The sequence below is a fragment of the Bidens hawaiensis genome, unplaced genomic scaffold (assembly GCF_021521415.1).
Source record: "Bidens hawaiensis isolate Kalapana, Puna unplaced genomic scaffold, B.hawaiensis_p1.1 tig00062590_1, whole genome shotgun sequence".
NCBI classification, from domain to species: domain Eukaryota; kingdom Viridiplantae; phylum Streptophyta; class Magnoliopsida; order Asterales; family Asteraceae; genus Bidens; species Bidens hawaiensis.
Genome location: NW_027501238.1, coordinates 56,692 through 82,653, shown reverse-complemented (window position 1 = coordinate 82,653; position 25,962 = coordinate 56,692). Strand labels below are relative to the sequence as shown.

General features: G+C 38.1%; 1 protein-coding gene across 1 annotated transcript; it reads left to right on the top strand.

Moving 5' to 3' along the window:
* The first annotated feature begins 22,664 nt into the window (after positions 1 to 22,664).
* On the top strand, positions 22,665 to 24,305 carry LOC143603739 (plant UBX domain-containing protein 10-like). The gene is made up of 4 exons (XM_077080454.1): positions 22,665 to 23,200; positions 23,454 to 23,627; positions 23,797 to 23,868; positions 23,938 to 24,305. Exons 1-4 carry the CDS (start codon positions 22,676 to 22,678, stop codon positions 24,166 to 24,168), a joined length of 1,002 nt encoding a protein of 333 aa, XP_076936569.1. The 5' UTR covers positions 22,665 to 22,675; the 3' UTR covers positions 24,169 to 24,305.
* The last annotated feature ends 1,657 nt before the right edge of the window (positions 24,306 to 25,962 follow it).

Sequence of the window (25,962 nt, the reverse complement as noted above, 5' to 3'; positions counted from 1 at the left end):
ACCCTTTTATGTGACAACAAGAGTGCATTATTCATGAGTCAAAATCCGGTCTCTCACAAACGGGCCAAGCACATTGACTTAGATTATCACTTTGTTCGGGAACTAGTTATGTCCGGCAAATTACACACCAAGTTCGTTCCTACCAAGCTTCAACTGGCGGATATTTTCACTAAAAGCTTGCCACGGCCACTATTTGAGCAATTTCGATACTTACTACGAGTTCAACCACCGCCGTTTCGCTTGCAGGGGGGATAACAAACTATGTCAATCATCACCACCAGTTACTCCTACAATTACTCTCAATCACACGTGAATATAGAAGATATTATAAAGTCAAATTATTGTTATACCTTTCCTAATATTTCTCCTTGTATCCGGTATTGTAATCATGTATATGATAATATGATATCTCTCTAATTATTAAGAGAGAATTCCCTTTATTTCACCGTCTATGGCGGCTGCGGCTCTCTATGTTGATTGCATATTAAAGGCCATGATGATAGTTATTTGACACTCCTTTGTCACCATAACTTCGTCTGAGAGTTGATGGTGCATTTGTTTTTCGCTTTTTCACTTGTTTGTTTTGATTGGTTTGTTTGACTTTTTTTTTGGGGCCATTGCTCATATTTTAATCTGTTGGTGCATTGGATTTGTGATTTTATTAAGTTCGTAAGTCATGTTCATATATGGACTAAGTGATATTATTAAGTTACTGGAAAAAAACATACATTACAATGGTGTGTTGTAGACTTGCAAGATTTGATTACCGACATCTACAAGTGTTGGCGAACTTTACTTAATGGCAACTGATAACATTAACAACTGCCAATTTAATGCCCGCGCCGCAAAGCGCGGGTAAACCCACTAGTTATATTTTAATATAAATTTGGTTGAAGTTTGAGTTGCTAAAACAAAGTTTTGGTGCCATAATAATATTTTAAAGTATTTAGTTTATATACAACTTAATTTTAGTAGAGCTTAAATAAGAATGTATGAAAATAAAGAGTATTGCACGTATGTTCTTTTTTATTAAATATTATAAATGACAATATAAAAACAAACTTGTGCTTACAAATTATTACATAACATCGAAGATTAAATTTAGTTGTTTCTTAGTATATAGGATTTGTTTGTGAGATCAAATGTTATTACGTGATGTGTTGGTTGATGAAGTTTTCTTTTGACACGTAGGGTAGCATCAACTCAAGTTAAAGTATGAAGCAGTAATTTTTTATTTGTTTCTTTTTTAGTTTATATTTTTTTTATTAGCCCTGCTTGTGGTGCGCACATATAATGTATATTATGTGTGAACCTTTGGGTGGACAAAAGTGAAATTGCACTAATTTTAACGTTATTTTACTAATCTCGTGAAAATAATGTTAAAAGTGGCAGAAGGTTAATGTCACACCCGGCCCTGAGCGGCGAAAACAGCCGAGCGCGCGCGAGTGGGGATTGATAATTAAGCACGGGCCATTGCAAACATTCAAAGATTTTCATTGCGCATGAAATGTTTAATACAAATACATTACATTGTTTAAAAATTACATAAAAACATCCAAGTATAAAAACTGTTGAAGATTTCCATGCCATATCCCCTTGCGCGGCGGGAACAACCACGCGCATCGAAGGGATAGAACTAAAATCTTCCAAAAAGCTAGTTTTAGATGTTCAGCGTGAGGTGCTCTAAGTGTGACTCCATGCGCTACCTAATTATCTCCTGAAAGACACGTAAAAACATTTGAATCAGTATAAACTGAGTGAGTTCACAAGTTTTAGTAACTTGATAAATCGTATTGTATCATAATCTTGATACAAATCATTCTGAAACATAATTCTGATAGCATCATTAAAACACATGCTTGGTAAAACATGGTTCTATCAACATATTCTGATAAAATCGTTCCGCGGGTTACGCGCGAACATTTCTGGGAACTGTGCTCGTCTATGCAAAGTGGCGCTGCCACTACGAGCTAAAATAAGTAATACCGTCCCGCGGGTTACGCGCGAACGTTTCAGGAAAATGTGCTCGTCCATGCAAAGTGGCGCTGCCACTACGAGCTAATCAATAATTCCGTCCCGCGGGTTACGCGCGGACGTTGTGCCGGAAAACAAGGCGCTCGTCCATGCAAAGAGGCGCGACCCCTACGAGCGGGCTCAAACCCATAGTACTGCCCCATGACCATACTAGGCACTCGTCCATGCAAAGAGGTGCGACCCCTACGAGTGGGTGGATCAAACCAGCAGTCCCTACCCTTAGAGTTCCAATGGTAAAGTGATCACTTACTCGAGTTCTAGCGCACGCACATCGAAAACCTTAGATAACCGTTCGCATTGCTCATCATGAAATATAATTTAAACACATAATCGCTTGCATAGCTTGTAAGTATACCATGATAAAACATTATTTAAGTACGTGTCCCTCGCCCCGAAAACAGTTTAAAAACAGTGAAAACAGCGAGAATAGGGGCTGTGAGACTCACCTGTGGTTCTTGTTAAGGGATTAATCGAGATTCGGGTTTTCTTGGTGTTGGCCTCGGAATCGAAGGTCTAGAATACGATTAAATAACAAGTATATATATTAAGATCAAGAATTAGGAGAATATAAGGGTTGGAAAGCAGATCTCAAGGTTATATTCTAGGCTTACCTGGTAACAGGATCGGAAACGAAAACAACGGATGCTTGGGAGATGATTAGTGCAAGTTGCAGTTCTTAAGAGAGAAGTTTGAAGTGTGTTTTGGTGATGATAATTTAGGTTACATATTTATAGGCAAACTCAAGGGAACACAATCCCTTGCTCTAGCGCACGCACATCGAAAACCTTAGATAACCGTTCGCATTGCTCATCATGAAATATAATTTAAACACATAATCGCTTGCATAGCTTGTAAGTATACCATGATAAAACATTATTTAAGTACGTGTCCCTCGCCCCGAAAACAGTTTAAAAACAGTGAAAACAGCGAGAATAGGGGCTGTGAGACTCACCTGTGGTTCTTGTTAAGGGATTAATCGAGATTCGGGTTTTCTTGGTGTTGGCCTCGGAATCGAAGGTCTAGAATACGATTAAATAACAAGTATATATATTAAGATCAAGAATTAGGAGAATATAAGGGTTGGAAAGCAGATCTCAAGGTTATATTCTAGGCTTACCTGGTAACAGGATCGGAAACGAAAACAACGGATGCTTGGGAGATGATTAGTGCAAGTTGCAGTTCTTAAGAGAGAAGTTTGAAGTGTGTTTTGGTGATGATAATTTAGGTTACATATTTATAGGCAAACTCAAGGGAACACAATCCCTTGCTCTAGGGGATTGTAATCTTTTCATATCTAGGGGTAATGATGATAAAGTATGGAAATTATTATTATTTATTTAAAAGTGGAGTAGTGGATAAAAGATTTTGATTTTGATTTGGTCAGGACATGCAGGTCTGTGGTTGGTGGGAGTAGGGTGGCTGACAGTTGACTTTTCATGTTACAGTGTGCTTTTTCAGGTACTTTGTCAGTGTACAGTAAGAAGTGGAAAATCTCTGAAACACGCTACCGTTTCTTTTTGGGCGGGAGTAATCTCCTTACAACTGGAGAATAGACTAAGTGTTCTGCGCATATTACTTTGTGCGCATAGCTTTCTGCGTGAAGGACATTTCTTTGCTGCGGGTAGGTGCGTGACCTTCTCGCAGTCAGGGACATTGAGTTTCATTTGTAGATTCTCCAGGTGGTCTTGGTATTTCAACATAGTGATCAGTTATGTTGAAGTCAATTCCATCTTGGAGCTTCAGACAAACTAGCTCTCAATGTTCCCGCCATGCGGGGAGGTTAGTTCCCTTCCGCACGCGCATAAACGATTTAGGGTGCACCCGCCTTAGCATCATGCGTGACGGTCAACCCATTAGACATCATAACGTTAAGGTACATGAAAACATAAAGCCAAAACATTCGCGCATGGCGCATATAACATATGCTCACGCTGGTTCTTAACATGGCGCGCTCGCGCAGGGCGCACATAACAAATGCACGCGCTGACTATCATGGCGCGCTCACGCAGGGCGCACATAACAAATGCACGCGCTGACTAACATGGCGCGCTCGCGCAGGGCGCACATAACAAATGCACGCGCTGACTAACATGGCGCGCTCGATATTTACAATCACCTAATTATTAGGTTGATTACTTAGTTTATAGGATTGAGAAATTTACCGGGTGTCACATTCTCCCCCTGTTAAGCGAATTTCGTCCCGAAATTTAGGAGACGCTGCTGGCAGAAGCCATGTTCTGAAAGAGGTGTGGGTATTTCTGGCGCATTTGATCTTCTCTTTCCCAAGTGAATTCAGGCCCACGCTTTGAGTTCCATTGAACCTTTACTAACTTGATTCGACTTCTGCGCAACTTTTGTTCTTTCCAATCGGTTACGGCTATAGGCTCTTCTACGAAGTGCAGTTGTTTGTCGATGTGAATCTCTTCCAACGGTAAAATCAACGTTTCATCAGATAAACACTTTTTGAGGTTGGACACATGAAACGTATCATGAACTCCACTGAGTTCGGCGGGTAAACGGAGTTTATAAGCAACCGGACCGATCCTTTCCAGGATCTCAAATGGTCCAATGTAGCGCGGATTCAACTTTCCTCGCTTGCCGAAACGGGGGACTCCTTTCCATGGAGAGACTTTCAAAAGTACTTTATCCCCTACTCGAAATTCCAGTGGTTTCCTTCGCACATCTGCGTAGCTCTTCTGTCTATCGCGCGCTGTCTTAAGGCGATCCCTTATCTGAAAAATCTTGTCTGTTGTTTCTTGGATCAATTCTGGACCAGTCATTTGCTTGTCACCCACTTCAGCCCAGCACAGTGGGGATCTACACTTGCGCCCGTACAAAGCTTCGAACGGCGCAGCCTTGATACTTGTGTGATAACTGTTGTTGTAAGAAAATTCAACCAATGGGAGATGAGTATCCCAGCTACCACCGAAATCGATTGCGCACAGCGCGCAGCATATCTTCCAATGTCTGGATTGTTCGCTCGCTTTGCCCATCCGTTTGAGGATGATAAGCTGTACTCATATCAAGGCGAGTACCTAGAGCTCCTTGTAACGATCTCCAAAATCTTGAGGTGAACCGACTATCTCTATCAGAAATGATGGACACTGGGACTCCATGTTTTGAAACTACTTCTCGAATATACAATCGGGCTAACTTTTCCATCTTATCGGTTTCCTTGATCGGCAGGAAGTGCGCTGACTTAGTTAGCCGATCTACAATAACCTAGATCGTGTCATAACCCCCAGGTGTCCTTGGCAGTTTGGTGATGAAGTCCATAGAGATTTGTTCCCACTTCCACATGGGAATTTCTGGCTGCTGAAGTAACCCCGACGGCTTCTGATATTCAGCCTTTACTTTTGAACACGTCAGGCACTTACTGACATACGTCGCGATGGCGCCTTTAAGATTGGGCCACCAATACAGCGCTTTAACATCTTGGTACATCTTGTCTGCGCCAGGATGTACGGAATACCGCGTCTTGTGAGCCTCGTTTAATACTCGCTCACGCAATCCTCCCTTGAGAGGGACCCATATGCGGTTAGCGAAATATAGATTGCCGTTCTTAAGTTCCAAATTCTTAATCATACCCCCAAGGGATTCGTTTTTAGCAAACTCTGGTTTCAAAGCTTCTTGCTGAGCGTCTCGGATGCTGGTAAAGAGATCTGCGCGAATGGTCAGCCTTAGAGCCTTGACTCGTAGTGTTTTTATTCGCTCCTTCCTACTTAGCGCGTCTGCTACCACATTCGCCTTTCCAGGGTGATACTTTATTTCACAATCATAATCGTTCAACAATTCAACCCATCTTCGTTGCCTCATGTTTAAATCCTTTTGATCAAATATATGTTGAAGGCTCTTGTGATCCGTAAAGATTACACACTTTGTACCATAGAGGTAATGGCGCCAAATCTTTAGCGCGAAGACAACCGCTCCAAGTTCCAGATCATGCGTTGTGTAGTTCTTTTCATTGGTCTTAAGTTGGCGCGAGGCATACGCTATGACTTTGTCTCGCTGCATAAGGACACATCCGAGTCCCTGATGTGAAGCGTCACAGTAAACGACGATGTCGTCCGTCCCCTCGGGCAGAGACAAAATTGGCGCACTACATAACTTCTGTTTCAACATTTGAAACGCTGCTTCCTGATTTTCGCCCCAAACAAACTTCTTGTCTTTCTGAGTTAGCGCGGTCAGAGGTAGAGCTATCTTGGAGAAGTTCTCAATGAAGCGTCGATAGTAGCCAGCTAGTCCTAGGAATTGCCTCACCTCAGTTGGGGTTTTTGGCGCTTCCCAGTTTTCGATGGCCTTGACTTTGGAAGGATCAACGTGTATTCCTTTCTCGTTTACAACGTGACCGAGAAAGTGAACTTCTCTAAGCCAAAACTCGCACTTGGAAAACTTCGCATACAACTTTTCTTTCCTCAACAATTCCAAAATCAATCTCAGGTGTTGCTGATGCTCGGCCTTGGTCCGAGAATAAATCAGAATATCATCTATAAATACAATCACAAACTTGTCCAAGTATGGTTTGCACACGCGGTTCATCAGATCCATGAATACAGCCGGCGCATTAGTTAGCCCGAAAGGCATCACTAAGAACTCATAATGGCCGTATCTAGTTCGGAAGGCTGTTTTCGACACATCTTCCTCATGGACCCTAAGTTGGTGGTATCCGGACCGTAGATCTATCTTCGAATAATAACTGGATCCTTGCAACTGGTCAAATAAGTCGTCAATCCTCGGTAAGGGGTACCGATTCTTGACTGTCAGCTTGTTCAGCTCCCTATAGTCAATACACATCCGGAACGAACCATCCTTCTTCTTAACAAACAGTACTGGAGCTCCCCAAGGTGAAAAGCTTGGGCGTATGAAACCCTTATCCAATAGTTCCTGTAACTGATTGGATAGCTCTTGCATCTCAGATGGAGCTAGTCGATAAGGCGCTCGAGCTACTGGCGCAGCTCCTGGGACCAAATCAATACGAAACTCGACTTGTCGCGGCGGCGGTAATCCGGGCAAATCTTCAGGAAAAACTTCTGGAAATTCGCGCACTACTGGTAAGTCTTCAATTCTTCGCTCATCTCCTTTCTTCTCTACGACATGCGCCAGGAAGGCGTAGCACCCTTTCCTTAGGCACTTACGCGCCTTTAGGCACGAAATTAGTTTCGTCGCAACTCCCCTTCTTTCCCCTTGAATCACCAAGGTTTCTCCGTTCAACAGTGGGACCCGAACCTGCTTCTCATGGCAAATAACTTCCGCGTGGTTCTCGACTAACCAATCCATACCTATCACAATGTCAAAACTTCCCAAGTCTATTGGCAACAAGTTAATATTGAACCCGTGACCTCCCATGACTATTACACATTGTTCAGTTCTTTCGTTTGCGCATAACTGCCTACCATTGGCTAGTTCTATAGTATAAGGTGTGTCTAGCCTACTGGTTGCTAGGCCTAGGGAGTCTTTAAACTCAGCGGATATAAAACTTAGGTCAGCGCCAGTATCAAATAAGACAGATGCAAAATGTCCGTTAAGCAAAAACGTACCGGTTACCACATTCGGCTCTTCTTTAGCTTCGCCTGCGCCGATCACAAAAGCTCTTCCGCGAGCTTGGTTTCCCTTTTGCGGGCAATCCCGACTAAAATGCCCTGGCTTCCCGCATGCGTAGCAGTTGTCGCTCGCTCCAGCTTCTCTGACACGGCAATTCATCGTCTTGTGCCCTGGTCTGCCACATTTGGCACATTCGATTCTTGCGCATTCACCCTCGTGGTGATACTTGCATTTGTTGCACCATGGGCGAGGCCCGCTGTATCCTCTCCTTGATGGCCCCGCGGCTTGGATCGCGTAAGCCCTTAAGCTCTCCTGCTTCTTGAACGGTGGCTGCTTGGAGTCGGACCCTCGGTGGTGAGAGTTCCACTTCCTCTTGGGATCAGAGGTTCGCTGCTCGATTCCGCGCGTAGTTAACATACCCGCACGGACCGTATCCCTTGTAAGGGTGATGGCCCGCGCTACCGCCTCATCAAAGGTTGGAGGCGCTGCGGCGTTGAGCGGAACCCTAACAACAGGAGGTAGCCCAAAGATATACCTCTCGATCTTCTTTTCCTCCGTGTTTGCCATGTCTGGCACCAACTGGCAAAGCTCGTTGAACCGGTTGTTGTAGGCGTCGATATCCGTTCCTACCATGGTGTGGTTCCAGAATTCCTGTTGTAGGTTCTGAATTTCTGCGCGAGAGCAGAACTTTCTCATCAACATTTCCTTCAGTTCCTCCCAGGTCTTGTGAAGAGCAACTTCTCGCCCCAAGGTTTTCACTTGAAGCTTCCACCAAGACGAAGCTGCTTCTTGGAACATGCAGGTCGCGTAAAGGACCTTCTGGTTCTCACTACATCCGCTAATGGAGAGAACTGTCTCCATCTTGTCAATCCAGTTGTAGAGCCCAATGGCCCCTTCGATACCCTTGAATGGCCAAGGCTTACAGGCCATGAATGTCTTGTAGGAGCATCCTTTGTCCAAGGCTCCTGATTCGGGTTCTGGGGTCTCATTCTGACGACCCTGACTTGATTCGGCCTTGCTGGCCTCATGTGTTGCGATTGCTTGCGCGATTATTTTCGCGAGTTCTTCGGGTGTCATGGTAATTCCCTTGGCTTTAGTTGGAGGCATTCTCGCTTTAAAAGAGTGAAAACATATCAATCTTAGCGCATGTATTCTGAGCACATAATGTTATCATTATTTACTAGACACTGTGTGACCCGTGTTCCTAAGTGTGTGTATAGTTTCTTTTGAAAATATTTTCTTTGAAAAATATTTCATGCGATTTCCCCCAACGGTTATAGTCTAGGTTAAAACTTCTTTTCCTAGTTCGCTATAACCAGCGCTCTGATACCAATCTGTCACACCCGGCCCTGAGCGGCGAAAACAGCCGGGCACGCGCGAGTGGGGATTGATAATTAAGCACGGGCCATTGCAAACATTCAAAGATTTTCATTGCGCATGAAATGTTTAATACAAATACATTACATTGTTTAAAAATTACATAAAAACATCCAAGTATAAAAACTGTTGAAGATTTCCATGCCATATCCCCTTGCGCGGCGGGAACAACCACGCGCATCGAAGGGATAGAACTAAAATCTTCCAAAAAGCTAGTTTTAGATGTTCAGCGTGAGGTGCTCTAAGTGTGACTCCATGCGCTACCTAATTATCTCCTGAAAGACACGTAAAAACATTTGAATCAGTATAAACTGAGTGAGTTCACAAGTTTTAGTAACTTGATAAATCGTATTGTATCATAATCTTGATACAAATCATTCTGAAACATAATTCTGATAGCATCATTAAAACACATGCTTGGTAAAACATGGTTCTATCAACATATTCTGATAAAATCGTTCCGCGGGTTACGCGCGAACATTTCTGGGAACTGTGCTCGTCTATGCAAAGTGGCGCTGCCACTACGAGCTAAAATAAGTAATACCGTCCCGCGGGTTACGCGCGAACGTTTCAGGAAAATGTGCTCGTCCATGCAAAGTGGCGCTGCCACTACGAGCTAATCAATAATTCCGTCCCGCGGGTTACGCGCGGACGTTGTGCCGGAAAACAAGGCGCTCGTCCATGCAAAGAGGCGCGACCCCTACGAGCGGGCTCAAACCCATAGTACTGCCCCATGACCATACTAGGCACTCGTCCATGCAAAGAGGTGCGACCCCTACGAGTGGGTGGATCAAACCAGCAGTCCCTACCCTTAGAGTTCCAATGGTAAAGTGATCACTTACTCGAGTTCTAGCGCACGCACATCGAAAACCTTAGATAACCGTTCGCATTGCTCATCATGAAATATAATTTAAACACATAATCGCTTGCATAGCTTGTAAGTATACCATGATAAAACATTATTTAAGTACGTGTCCCTCGCCCCGAAAACAGTTTAAAAACAGTGAAAACAGCGAGAATAGGGGCTGTGAGACTCACCTGTGGTTCTTGTTAAGGGATTAATCGAGATTCGGGTTTTCTTGGTGTTGGCCTCGGAATCGAAGGTCTAGAATACGATTAAATAACAAGTATATATATTAAGATCAAGAATTAGGAGAATATAAGGGTTGGAAAGCAGATCTCAAGGTTATATTCTAGGCTTACCTGGTAACAGGATCGGAAACGAAAACAACGGATGCTTGGGAGATGATTAGTGCAAGTTGCAGTTCTTAAGAGAGAAGTTTGAAGTGTGTTTTGGTGATGATAATTTAGGTTACATATTTATAGGCAAACTCAAGGGAACACAATCCCTTGCTCTAGGGGATTGTAATCTTTTCATATCTAGGGGTAATGATGATAAAGTATGGAAATTATTATTATTTATTTAAAAGTGGAGTAGTGGATAAAAGATTTTGATTTTGATTTGGTCAGGACATGCAGGTCTGTGGTTGGTGGGAGTAGGGTGGCTGACAGTTGACTTTTCATGTTACAGTGTGCTTTTTCAGGTACTTTGTCAGTGTACAGTAAGAAGTGGAAAATCTCTGAAACACGCTACCGTTTCTTTTTGGGCGGGAGTAATCTCCTTACAACTGGAGAATAGACTAAGTGTTCTGCGCGTATTACTTTGTGCGCATAGCTTTCTGCGTGAAGGACATTTCTTTGCTGCGGGTAGGTGCGTGACCTTCTCGCAGTCAGGGACATTGAGTTTCATTTGTAGATTCTCCAGGTGGTCTTGGTATTTCAACATAGTGATCAGTTATGTTGAAGTCAATTCCATCTTGGAGCTTCAGACAAACTAGCTCTCAATGTTCCCGCCATGCGGGGAGGTTAGTTCCCTTCCGCACGCGCATAAACGATTTAGGGTGCACCCGCCTTAGCATCATGCGTGACGGTCAACCCATTAGACATCATAACGTTAAGGTACATGAAAACATAAAGCCAAAACATTCGCGCATGGCGCATATAACATATGCTCACGCTGGTTCTTAACATGGCGCGCTCGCGCAGGGCGCACATAACAAATGCACGCGCTGACTATCATGGCGCGCTCGCGCAGGGCGCACATAACAAATGCACGCGCTGACTAACATGGCGCGCTCGCGCAGGGCGCACATAACAAATGCACGCGCTGACTAACATGGCGCGCTCGATATTTACAATCACCTAATTATTAGGTTGATTACTTAGTTTATAGGATTGAGAAATTTACCGGGTGTCACAGTTAATCAGGTATCATGTGGTGGCGTTGATAGCCGAAAGACAAGGGTACATGCACCAATCAGCCGGTGTCCCGATGATTGAGTTCTATGTGCCTTATGTCCAAGGCGTGATACAAAACTACTATCGAGTCGAGGGTCACCGGAAGAAGTCACTCTATCCCTATGGGGTAGAGATAAGGCTGCCTACATCTTACTCTCCTCAGACCCTGGCATAACTTTGCTATTGGTGGGATATACTAAGTACGATGATGATGATTTTTTTTATCATTTAGTTGTTTTGTTTTTAAATATTTTAATTTGAAAAATTTATTATTTGGGTTTTTAAATATTTTAATCAGGCATCTTGTAGGCTAAATCTTCACTTAGCCGACTTTTTTTTTTCTTTTAGCTGTCTAATTTTAGCCGGCAAAGTTTAAACTATTTACATACCCAATTAAATACTTAACTGGCTTTCTTGTTTTTCTCTTTTAGGGGTCTACATTTAGGCTTCATATTAAATACTTTAAGTACCAAATTAAATATTTAGCCGGCTCGCATTTTATTTCTCTCTTAGTCGTATTCATTTTCTCTTAGCTGTCATGTTTAGCCGCCAAAGTTAAATATTTTTACTTAATAAAACACTTAGCCCACTTTCATTTTTTTTACTATTTGCCGTCTTTTTTTTTTCCTCTTGTCGACATGTATTAGCCGTAACAAGTCCACGTCACCAAGTTGTGACAAAGTGTTTTATTAGGTAGGTAAAAATTATCTAATTTCGGTGGATAAAACATGTTGACTATTAGGGAAAAACAAAAAAGGAAGACAGATAATAGTAAATAAAAAATGAAACCGAACTAAGTATTTAATTAGGTAAGAAAAAATATTTAACTTTGGCGGCTAAAACATGACTGCTAAGAGAGAAACTGAAGACGATTAAGAGAGAGAAATAAAATGTGAGCCGGCCAAATATTTAATTTTGTAGTTAAGGGGTGTTCATCGGATCAGATAACGGATTATTTGGTTTATTCGGTTCGGATTATTCGGATTTGAACATTTTTAGACTCTATCAGAAATCTGATCCGATACGAATTAAGAATATCCTTATCTGATCCGAATTCAATTCAGATCGGGATTCGGATAATATCTGAATAATACGAAATTATCCGAATAATCCGAAATAAACCTAAAAAATTTCTTTATTTTTTGTTCCTAACATTTAATAGTTTATAATCACAATAAACATACAAAATGGAAAATACGTATTACTCTTAACACAAATTTAAAGTTCAGAATTCAAATAATAGTCTAATAAATATACAAAACTAGAAAATACCACTAAAAACATGTATTTTATTTCCATTAAACTGATATCCGAATAATACGAACAATCCGAATTTTTTAAAATTCCATATCTAAATCCGATCCGAATCCGAATTAGTTATTCGGATATTCGGATTGATCCGATCCGAAAATACGAATAAGAATTCGGATAGGTTTATTTGGGTTTTGATTTCGGTTCGGATTTCGGTTTTTTTCGGATTTCGGATTTCTTGAACACCCCTAAGTTAAAGTATTTAATATGGCGGCTAAAAAGACGACTAAGAGAGAAAAACAAAATTTTGGCTAAGTATTTAATTGGTTAGGTAAATATTTAAACTTTGGCGGCTAAAATTAGACGGTTAAAAGAAAAAAAAAGAAGCCGGCTAAGTGAAACTTTAAGCTACAAGCCGAATTGGAGCCGACTATGAAGGAATGTACGGAAGCCGTCTAAGAGTCAAGAATGTCGGCTAAATAACTAGAGATGTAAACTAAGTTTAGTCGTCTTTGACAGGTGTCGAAATTTTATAGGCTAAAAGTTGGTCTCATTTACTTTTTACCAAATTTTGGGCCCATAAAGTGCCGGCTAAGGCTTAGTGTAACATCCTACTTTTGGTTATAATAATAAAATAAATTTTGTTTATTTTATATTGTTTCGTTTATCGGTTTAGATAATAAACTGTACACGGTTGGGCTTGGACTTTAAAAAAATAGAATAAAAGATGGAATGGGCCTTAGATCCATGGGCTTAAGGGAGTATAAATACCCTTAAACCCTAATCCTTTTCATTTTATCCATCTCTACACCATAGCCTACATCATCAAAAACACACACATCATTCTAAATCCCGAGTCAAGATCCGAAGTTGAGAACCCGAGCTTGATAGTGTTAGACGAGCCGAAACCTACCTCAAGACCAGCTCGTGTTTGTAAACCGACTTGTTTAAGGTACACTTATATCAAGCACTTGTTCGTTTAGGTCCGGTTTACGTCTAGGGATCTTAGATCTATGTTATTACGGTAAAAACGAACCTAATGCAACAAACCTCACTGAAATTCGTTGATATTTGATGGGTTAATTGATTGTTCAAATGAACCGAACCTATGCACCCCAATCGCACCATTAGAAACACAATATTTAGATGTTTGGATAGTTGGGGTTTGTTGGCGCTGGTTTTTCGATCTCAGTGATACCAGATTCGCGTCGATTCATCGCGATATGAGGATTTAATTGGAAATCTAATATCTGTTGACTGTTAGTGGTCTTGGTAATTTTGACTTTGTCAAAGTCTGGATAAGAACATATTCTAGTTCGTTATGATGGAAGGATTAAGACAACGAATCAAGTGATTCGTTACTCACCCAGTTCGTTGTGTTAAGACAACGAATCAAGGGATTCGTTACTTGTCCAATTTGTTACGCTGAGGTAACGAACCAGATGGCGAACCAGACCAAGATAGGATAACGAATCAGCAGTTCGTTACTCACCATTCGCTATGTTAAGATAACGAACCAGACTAACGAATCAGTTAACGAATTAGATCATAAAAGATAACGAATTAGCTAACGAATTAGGCTTAATTCGTTATAGAGATTGAGTTAGCGAATTAGAAAATAATTTAAAATTCTAATGGAAAATGTGTTAAGACAGTTAATGGAAATAAAATTTTTCCAAGCTGACCTGGCAGCTCGACCCCAGCCAGGGGCTCTGCCCCTTGGACCCCGCTAGGGGCTGCCGCCCCTAGAACCCCGCTGCCAGGGGCGCTGCCCCTGGACCCCTGTTCGTTGTGGGTTACATAAAGATAGAAATACGATATGAGTAGAAATAGTTAATTGATACAAGTAATTATTATACAGTTAGCCGTGCACAGCTCAAGAAGGGAATAACCATAAACGGTAAACGTAACCGCATTCAGGTGAGTTTCTAACCCCATTTCCTTGTTATGTTTTCGGGGCTGTGTGCATACTCAATGTGATAGTTAATACACTTACCTTAACTGGTAAGTGTATGCCTTGTATGGTTTATATGTTATGTACGTATGTCTTAAATGTGAATGAAAGCTTGTCGGTACGTGAACGATCTTCGGATATTGCACGTGCTATCAAGGGAGGTAGTTATATGATAGATGAATGTGTATGATAAATACATGTACACTATATGAATATGTATGAATGATTAAAGAAAGTATGTATGTTATGGGTATGTAAAGACAGTATGCACGAAGATGAAGAAAGAGCGATTAGACCCTAATAATATCTGAGATAAAGAAGAAAGGGATCAGACCCTAATAATATCTGAGATAGAGAAGTATAAAAGGATCAGACCCTAATAATATCTGAGATAGACAAGAAAGGGATCATACCCTAATAATATCTGAGATAGACAAAGGAAAGAGGGATCAGACCCTAATAATATCTGAGATATAAAAGGAAGGGATCAGACCCTAATAATATCCGAGATAGAAAGGACAGTAAATATATGGTATGAAAGTAATAAAGTATGTATGTATGTATGTATGCATGTATGCATGTATGTATGTATGTATGAAATTATGTAATGAAAGTAAAATAGTAAAGTAATTATTATGTATATTCGGATGCATAGTGAAGGTAAGTGTACGTATTGTATGATATGTGATTAATTAGAACTCACTCAGCGTAGCTGACTTTTAGTATGCACGCAGGTGAGTAGAATGAGGCAGCTCGCTTGATGAGGACACATGGCATGAAATTGAAGATACTGACATCTCAAGGAAATGTTATGATGTTTTTAAAGATTAAGTTTTATGTTTAAATAATAATGAATGTTTGTTAAGACAAGATATGAAGGTTGTGTAATATATATTTGGTTGAAGTTTTATGTTCCGCGAAAGTTTTAATTAACTCTGATATTTCGAACTGCTATTATGAGTAAATCCAACGTCCAATGTAGGGCACCGGTAATGGGGCCTTACACTTAGCCGGCTTCGCTGACGTTTCACTTATTTATTGAACAAAAATTCAATGATTGGATAGATGTAGGATAAATTAGACATGCTTATTTTAGAAATTTTTGGTCAAAATTGTTTATTTTGGTAATTTTTCCCTATATATTTATATAATAAGTTACATGAGTGCTGCTACTATTACGGGCATCTACTAACTTACTTTTGGGTTTACTACTGGTACCTTAACGAGCATATATATCTGACACCGACCAAATTCGTGTCATTTTGATCATAAGTTGTACGTGTCCGATAACATTTTGGACGTTTACAAATTTATTCTTTGATTTAGTGCCGATATCGTAACGAACTTAGCGGATGCCTACCGAGTTCGCGTCGTTGTGCTGCATCAGTACGGCGGGTTTTAACCCGGTTACGATAAAAACTGAATAGAAGAGAATTAAAAATTAGTTGTGAGATTAGGGAGAGCCCCGGCTCACATTGTTGATCAATATGAAAAGAAGTTGCAATACTTTTAAGAATTATTTTGTGCTTTAGAAGATAATATAAAGACAAAAGTTCCAAATACAAAATTAGTTATTGTATACCGTTGCTTTCCCTTTGATTACCATGACATCAAGAGTAACAAATATTGATGTCATGGTCAAACATGGTCAGATCTCTTACTATTTTCAGTCAGCAAAACAATTGTTCGCTGCTAGCTGTGTCATGGTCCACACTTCTCTAAATTAAAGATATATAAAAATAAACTTGTGGAATTATCAGTATTGTTCCTCGTGACCTTTTGATTTAAACTTATACCAGTATTTAGGACCCCACGTTGCGATAGGATGCTACCGATTTTGTTAAAAAACGCGTCATCTATATCTCGTTAAGTAACCAACCCGGATGTTGATCAGGTGAGGCTATAACCTTTCAAAATTCCATTACTAAATATGTACTTATATAAGGATCTTCACGCAATCAATAAAGGAATGACACATGGGCAATTAATCCACATTGAGGCTAACTACTTTTATTGTCAAAGAAGAGGATTACACCACCATCATGATTGTAACAAAGGTTGCAAGCTGAGACCTAAAGATATGTCTCACATGACTAACCGTCCTCTAATACTGCTACGCCAAGTTGCATAGAATCTAGGATGTATACTATGTGCACGTTCGTCACCACAACCTTATAGATCCGAAAGACAATTAGTTATGTATTGCTGCAACCCAGAAAATGTTATGATTTAGCCGCAAAGCAAGTATGAGGGATCAAAATCACATCTCTAAGCATCAAAAGAAACTTTATGCGACATTCTGCAATAAATGTCCTTGTTCTATGCAACAGTAACAATTCCTCATCTCCGGTTGCTTTCCTTCCATTGTGTGTGTATGTGAAATGTCTGTGTGCTATGCGGTTCTTATGGATCTTCCCTTGCGCTTTGATACCACTTTAATGCAGTGTTGTAAAAGTCGGATTCCAAGGCCTTGGAATCGGTGATTTCAAGGTCCTCGGACATCAACCTTGCCGCCTTTTCCAACTCGGCCACTATTACTCGCCAAGGTCCAACTCGGTCAAAATTAGTCGGAGTACTCGGGATTACTCGGCGTCCAAGGTCAACTCGGCCACAATTTATTAATTAAAAAAAATTATTCTTTTGTTACTTTTTTTTTCCGTAAAAAATTTAAAATAACAACAAAACATGAATTTTTTGAATTTTTTTTTTCATATGTATTATGCTTATTTTGGTATGAATTATGCTTATCTTAACATATACATGATATCCAATAATTAATTTATGTTATATTTATCATGTCCGAGTACTTCGAGTACTCCTTACAAGGGAGTCAGCCGCCTAGGAACCCCCTAACGAGTTTTACAACATTGCTTTAATAAATATCACAACAACAAAGTGTATGTTGATTTGAATAACATATTGTGGTTCTAGAATTCAAATCGATATTATAATAGAACTTGGTGTCGTATTTGATCACCAAGAAATCAAACAGTTGAACTGTTAGCAGTTACAATAAACTGCTAATTATTAACCCATCGTTAATATTTTAACTATCCCAACCATCAATCGGTCTTGTACATGTTTCTAATCCGAAAATACATAAGTTTAATCTTAAAAACTAATAATATAAATACAACATAACTATAAATGACAAGGTTATGATGGCCTTCTAATATATGAAACACATATATAAACAGGATCGTCTCCGAGAATTTAAATACCTCGGCCGAGCCAATATAAAAAGACCCGTATGCTTTAAAGAAATTTTTTTATTCGCTAATGTACATGGATAAAATTTTTATCGACAGATTTATTATAAACATAAACTATTCTGAGCATGTAATTATCTCATAAAACATTGCAAATAACCTTATTTTTAACACAAAAAAACATATATATGTAATATGTATAAAAAAGCTTGTGCCCTTGCCGATGGTGCGGCTCGCACACCCTCCGAGCCTCCCCTCTCTCCTGTATATAAACCATATTGCTTATTCCTTACGTACAACCTAAATTTGTAGCAAGAAAAATAATTGTATAAATTACTATTAAGTTAATATTGAACTAACACCATTAGAAAATGATTTAGCATATAAGTGGCGTGTTAGACCCAGTGGCGGACCTAGGATTTTTTGTCACCGGGGTCCCAATTTTTTCGGTTTACAAAATTTTCGGGTCGTTCGTTATTCGGGTCGGGTCGAGGCGAGGAACATAATAAAACACGAAAATATGGTGTCATGGGAAACGAGTAAGTAGAAAGGATCTAGATTTGACTTTTAACTTATTTTTATTCATACTCGAAAACATAAAAGAAAGCTATATATATAGTCTTACATACATGACCAAAACCTGAAAAAATAACTTTAACACAAATAAATGATTAATTATAATATATACATACACAAGATAAATAATAAAATAATATGCAAAACTCATGTTGCCATTATATATGTTATAGGGTGATAATGACTATATGGGAGAAACTAAAGAAAAACACAAATATCCTAACTAAATAACTAATATTGACTAGGATATATAAAAAAAACAACAAAAACATAGTATGGTGGGCTTGAACTTGCAATCTCTCAAAGAAAAAGTAAGGGATTTTCCACTAGACCAGTTCAGTTTTAATAGTATGGATTCCAAGTATTAATTTTTATGAGGTTCATACAAAATTTAATATACCGTCTCTATGTAATTTTCAGAAACATTGATGTCTCGAGACCCCGATCGGATGTACGTGGGTCCGCCCCTGGTTAGACCAACTAAGGTTTGTAGATTTGAATGAAAATGAGTGCAAGTATAATATAAAAGAAGTGAGACAATGCGCATGCTAACATGATGGTAGTACCTTGTGCATGCATGCTTGTACTACATTGTTTTGTCAAAACTCAAAGCCTTTAAGCATATTATAAAAACTACTTTGAGCCTGTGGGATTCCACTATCTGAAAAGACGACAAGTGCTAAATATCCTTTTTTAATCTTTCTTGTTTTTCTAATACAAACATTAAAAAAACTACTATGCAATATATAATGCATAATGCACAAGTCTTGAGTAGTTTCCTTGCACTTAAAGTTTATTCTCTGGAGAAACAATCAAGCTTTAACAGTAGACAATAATGCTTTCCACTAAGAGTCATATAGTCTTCTTTGTTTGGTCTCCATTCTTTTCAAAAAGTGTCACTCATTGTTACTTTTTGTAAAGGTGCCATTCCCTTTGGTAGAATTTATTCTCACACTATGGTGAAATCAAGTGCCTAGGGTATATTTTAGTTTTAAGATTCTGCAACATCCTAAGCAATGTACATCTTTTGATGCATAAGATACAAGTTGATACAAATAATTTAGTTTGAAGGTGTAATAGTTGCTTTTTAGGTTTAGGATACGGCAATCTAGAATGATATTATTGTTATAATCAGTGTTTTAAAAACCTAGTTAGTCATAAAACCGGCTGCTCAATTAGTTAACGGGCCAATATTAATATTGGAAGTTTTCATAATGGATAATCACTTAAAAAAAAATATTTGATGGTATTGTGACATGTGCTTTTATGTATTTAAATATGATCATTCTAACCCTCTAAATAGGATTGGCATTGAAAAGCATACAGATGTATGTTCAATTTTAGAATATTATGATGACTTGATTTATACACCTCATGCCAATCTTGACAATCTTGGCCAAATCAAGATCAACCATTGTCAAAAGATTAAAAGCAGTTTTGATTGTAGCAGGAATTTAGATAAAATATAATGATCAATCATAAGATTTTCCACTCAAATACCATCATGCTATCAAAGAAATTTTGGTTCCCCACATTAGAGCACGAGGATGCTCATCCATGCTCATCATGAGCGTTTGCCCGCATTCTTGGACCACATGGAACTATGGAAGAGATGCGGGGAGGGGCGATGGATGCGGAGGATGTGACGATCAGAGAAAATGAGTGAAATCCATGACCACAAAGAGTGTGTGTATGTGTGAGAGAGAGAGAGAGGGAGAGAGGGAGGGGGGGGGGGGGGGGGTGTCATAGGAAAGGAAGGACACAAGACGAGCATGCTAACATTATGCCCCCCTCTCCCGCTCTTCGCGTGCTCATAAGATTTTGATATCAGTTGTTATGAAGAAAAATAAGATATAATTTTATCACATTTTTCATGAGGTGAATATTAAAATTTTTGCTTCATATATTTAAACATTGATTGATGGATTTGCATTATGTTTTAACTTTTAAAACGCTTTAAAAGAAAATTAAATAAATTTACTATTATAATAAACAAAAATGTTGGTTGAACCACAAACCCTTTAGTTGACATAATAATTTGCCAAGTGGCACTCTCATGTTTAACATATAATTTCTAATTAAATTTATTAATTTAAAATTAAAATTTAATATAGATTTAAAACATTCCTTATCTAAACTTATCATTATCTCATTCATTCCTTATCTAGCCTTATTATGGATTACAACTAAGGGAGTTTGATTCATATTATAAAGTCATGTTCATTGCACCACCTCTTTTATTAATTATGATTGCTCAAATGACTTATTTACTCTTCTCACAAACTTAAAGTATATTGACCCTTGGTTTATATTTTGTTTCAAATTGCGTGCAATAGATCCTCTTTGTCAATGACAAATTTGGATGTTACCATGATAAAAACATGATAAGAAACATTAGCGAGTTGAGTAGAAACCAATTGATCAGAGGTTATTTTGACCAAAAACCTTATTTACAAAATAAAAAACATAAGCGGGTTGGGTAGAAGGTCAAAGTGACTAATTTCGTATGGGCCGGTTGGAACCGGAACACTCATTGTCCAGTATTTTGATTAGCAATATGAGTGGCATATATGAATACAGAAGCCTTATTATTTTGAAATCGAGCTAAAATGAATTTAGCTAATCTTTCTTTCCTCTCTCTCTCTCTCTCTCTCTCTCTCTCTCTCTCTCTCTCTCTCTCTCTTTTGATCTATTGACTAACTGAATGAATGAGAAAAGTGTTGGGTATTAATCATGGTTAGTTTGGTTATTTTTTGTTGTTAGGGAAACTAGCAACTAGTTCAAACAAAAGTAAAATTGTATATGATTTGTATATGCTTTGTTGCTATATAACGTATGGTTTGTTAATGTTTTGGTAAAACTGTAGCAATTTATATGTATATATAAACTTGCAACTTATTTGTAATTTAGAGATTTATTAACTTTTTATTTTTCAATATTATATGAAATACATAATTTTAATCATATAACATATTTAAAAATTTATCAATTATATTCATTGTCCAACCCGTGTAATACACGGGTTCTTAACCTAGTAATAATAATATAAACAAATTAAATGAGTGAAATGATTTAAAAGTCGTTTGTAAAGTGTTTACGATTTTACATCATGTTAAATCGTGTTATCAGAAAAAAGAAAAAAAAAAGCAAATTGATCATCTTATAAATGACCCCTATATTTGAAATCACGATAATAAGATCAAGGTTGAAGCTTAACTCCTATACAATTTAGGGTGTAGTTTTGGATTCAAACATAACCAAAGCCGAATTTTTGGTTTATCCGCAGGAGCGTACGCAAGTAAAGTGGAATAGATTCGACCGAACCCGTACATAAAATATTTTAGTGTTATATATTCTTGTATTTCAACGTAGCACCCGTAGAAAGTTTGAAGTCGAACCCGTAGAAGCTTTTACATCGAATCCTTGGAAACCTTGACAATGAACCTTAACTCCCGTTTCAATTAAAAGTAATAACTTTTTAAGCCCATAACATTATTTTTTTGCATTTTAATTTGATTTTTGTTATTTCTATTATGTGATTGGACTCGAACCGCTTAATCGTACGAGACAGTAACACTCGGACGTTAGTGATAGACAATTGGTCGTATGTCCATCTAAAATTCTGAACTCAAAGAAAAAAAAATCCGACTACACCACTATTTATCCATGCATGAGAACCAATTTATATCGGTTTTGTTATCTTACGAATGCGTTTGGTTTGGTTATGAGTAGGCTTTGGTTTTTCATTTTAAGTTTGATATATAAAATAACAAATTTGGGTTTGACACGTTGAGCATAAAACTTTATTAACCAATTTATTCATTTATTATCACACGTTTCTTTCTCTAACATTTCTATCTTTACATTGTGCTATATATTACTTAACATTAACTCTTTTTATTTATGTAATTTATAGTTTTATGAGGTTCGGGGATGGTTTGGTTGCAAAGATTGGTTTGATGCAACACATGGAAGGAATGAGGTATAACCGAAACCGAAAGTTAATTCATCATTTTTTTTCTTAAAAACCAGAACAAAATTGAACTATTTGTTGTTAATTTGATTTAGTTGTTTCGGTGCGATTTTATTGGTTAGCTGGTTTCGTTACGGTTAAAGGGTATATCCTCACCTAGTCCAATCTGATTGATCAAATCTTGGTACCTCATTTATACAAAAGATAAGGTTCTTGCAAAAAGGAATCATTTTAAGATGTCCCCATAAAAACAATCATAATTGATAAGATCCACTTTGTTTAAAGTTCAATTAAAGAACAAAAATGATGACAGAGACTATTTCTAATTGATCAAAATAGTCAAAAAGTAACATACTTTACCACATTGGATTCCAAGTTACTTTTGATTTTTAATTCAATCACCAAGTGAATCACTACATATGGTTCTAGTCCTACCACACACCCTGGCTCGAGCTAGCCAAAATGTCTAACCCACTTGACATCTTGGAAACCTCATGCACTAGACTAGTGCGCAGAGTGGTTAACCTCCCACGAACCATTTCAAGAGTCGTCGATCAAGGGCTAGCCGTGGTTAACCATCGGTTTCCACCACCAAACGTTCCCCTCCGCAACCATCACCAGTCCATTCCTAATAATTTACAACCCAATTGGGATTTCCTAGCCGGTTTTGAGCAACAGTTTGGTGTCACGCATCCGTTCTTCTATGCATGTAGATTCGAAGAGGTCTTAAACATGGCTCAAAACGAACACAAGTTTGTGTTCTTGTACTTGCACTCACCTGACCACCCGTTTACACCACCTTTTTGCAAGGGTACGTTGTGTTCCGAGGTGGTGGTGGAGTTTCTTGATGCAAATTTCATGTCGTGGGGCGGTGTTGCCAGTAGTGTTGAGGGTTTGCATTTGGCCGCAACTATTCGGCCAACCATGTTTCCATATTGTGCCATTGTGGCTTGTGGTTCGGACGGTAGCCTAGTTGTGGTTCAAAAGGTACGTTAGAACCATGAACCAAAATCTTGATATCTAGACTTATAGATCGAGGTGACAAAATGAATGGGTAAGATAAGTTAACAAGTCAAAACAATATCTAATCTCTCTTTATGCGTCATGTTGTGTTGCACTTAATAAGTTAGCTTGATGCTTTTATGAATAAGGTAATTAATATTATTTCAAGTATTAAGTATACACTTTAGATGACTTTCAACATGTTATAGACTAGTAGTTTTAAGTACTTTTTCTTTAGTTGGAAGGGCCAGTGACCCCTGAAGAACTACTCGAAACACTACAAACAACGCTCGAGGAGCAAGGATTGGTGCCTGATAGCAGGATGGCAAGAAAAGAAGAAAAGAGAAGGGATGATATTCGGTTGAGACAAGAACAAGATGCTGCTTATTCCGCATCTCTCCAAGCCGATCAGGTTAACCTTTATAATCGACTCTACGAGCCCCACCGCTCATATCACTTGTATAGAGGTCATAACTTCTATGCAGGATATGCATGCTAACCAGACCTCAACCGTACCCATCTCATTTAGCACTATATATAAACTTGTTTTCTTTTTAACACATTACTTTTTTTTTAATTAGGAAAAAGTATTGAAATCCAAAAAGAAAGCTCAACGTCAGGAAAATGCTAGCCAGAATAATCAAGATATCCAGGTAATTTGTATTACAAGTTATCACTTATGCGTGCATTTCGTGTGCTCTTAGATGTTGTTTTTTCTACAGGTTTTAATACGGTTTCCGAATGGAGAAAGGAAGCAGCGTGTTTTCTCACGGAGAGACAAAATAGAAGCTATTTTCAAATACATTGACTCGTTAGGTCAACTGGACGTAGGTAGGAAGTATCGGCTTGTGTCAAGTTTTCCTAGAAAAGCGTACGGGGTTGATCAAATGAGAATGAGTCTCAAAGATGCTGAATTTGATCAGGAAGCCACTTTATTTATCGAGCTTGTTTGATAACAAACCCGATAGTTTTAATTTAATGTTGTCTCTAGACCTTTAATCACGAACAAGACTCAAGCTTTTATTTTTAGATGGATATTTAATATGCATTGTGTTGCTTCTTTAAGATTGAAAACTCTAGCCTTGTATGTGTTTCTTTTATTACTCCAGGGCTGGCCTAAAACTTATTGGGCTGTAAAGAATATTCGCCTTCCAATTAAACATGTTAAAAGTTTTATGGGCTTTTGTTTAATGTGGCCAGAAAATAACCTACATGGGAAATCGATGCTATGACGGCTATCCAGGACTTACAATAGTGGTTGGTAGCAACGAAAATATTGGCGTTATTGTGCAATGGGCGGCTAGTCTTTGCTCTACGGCTATTGACTGCAACACTCCTAATCAATAACCATTCCGTTACCATTACCCTACTTGCCCTTTTAATGCTACTTCTATTCTTATATTAAATTACAATTATTCAAATATGTGTCGTTTGGATGTCCTATTTCTCTCTAAGTCTCTGTCTACACTTTCTAAAATAATTTAAATTTTATTTTACCTATAAAACTACTTCTTCAATTCAAGACAAAGTATTATGAAAATAGTGCAAACGATTTATGTATCTTCTTTTAACCCTCGACAAATCAACTATAATTATTTTAACAAAATATTTTCTACTTTTTGAACGCCAAATTTTCCAAGTCGCTAAATAATTAAATGGATCGATGATTTGTCATGTTAAAAGTAAGGAGTGTATCAATATAGTAACACAACCATCAACATTGTTATCTTTGTTGACACACGTTGTATCTTTATTTGTCAGTCTTTAGTGTCGTGCGTATGTTAGAGTATTCACAATAAATGTTTTTAAAAGTGTTTTTGAGGAGAGAGGAGGTAATGTGGAAAAGAAAGGGTGATGATTAGAGCAACTACATTGGGCTACATTCCCTAAGGTTCAATCTTATATGACATCTTGCAAACTTGGAGAAAACCAAACTCTACCATTGTAGAGGATTCTGGATTGTTGTAGGCTTGCCACTGCAAACTTGGAGTATAAGCATCACTCTCTCTCATTCACACCATATTATATAATATACACATATGCTTACATATTTAATATTTTTTAATAAGGTTTGTAAAGATTTATTGTTGTGAAAGAAAGCGAGGTTTTTAAGAAAAGTTTGAAATATGACGTGACAATGATGTAGTGGTTTGCATGAGCTTGTTGTTGTGGATGCTCTTAAGGCATCTCCTGTAGCAACTCGGTTTTCCATATTTAGATTACCTGACCCGTTTATGTGTATGGGAAATTCTATAATATATATATGGTAAGGATCCTAGAAGAACCCTTTGCAAATTGAGAACTTTGAGAACTATTTTGGACCACTAAAAACACCTTTAAAAATATATATTTAAAAAAATCATAAAACAAAAAATAATAAAAATTTTAAAAAAATAAAAAAACCAAAATTCTTATATTTCATTCCGGTTTCATTAAAAAAAAACGTCGTATTATACACATATGTATAATTTTATTAAGGCTTTAGTTAGTGATATACACATATGTACAGTATCATTTATTTTAAATTATACATATGTATGTACATATATGTATATATTATACGTATGTGTATATAATTTAGCTATACCGAGTTTTTTTTTATGAAACCGGGATGATAAAATAAGAATTTTGTTTTTTTTTTTACTTTTTTCATTTTTGTGTTTTTTTTTATTTTATGAATTTTTTTTTTATTTTTGGGTTTCTTGTGGTCCAAAATGGTTCTCATAGTTCTCAATTTTCAAATAGTT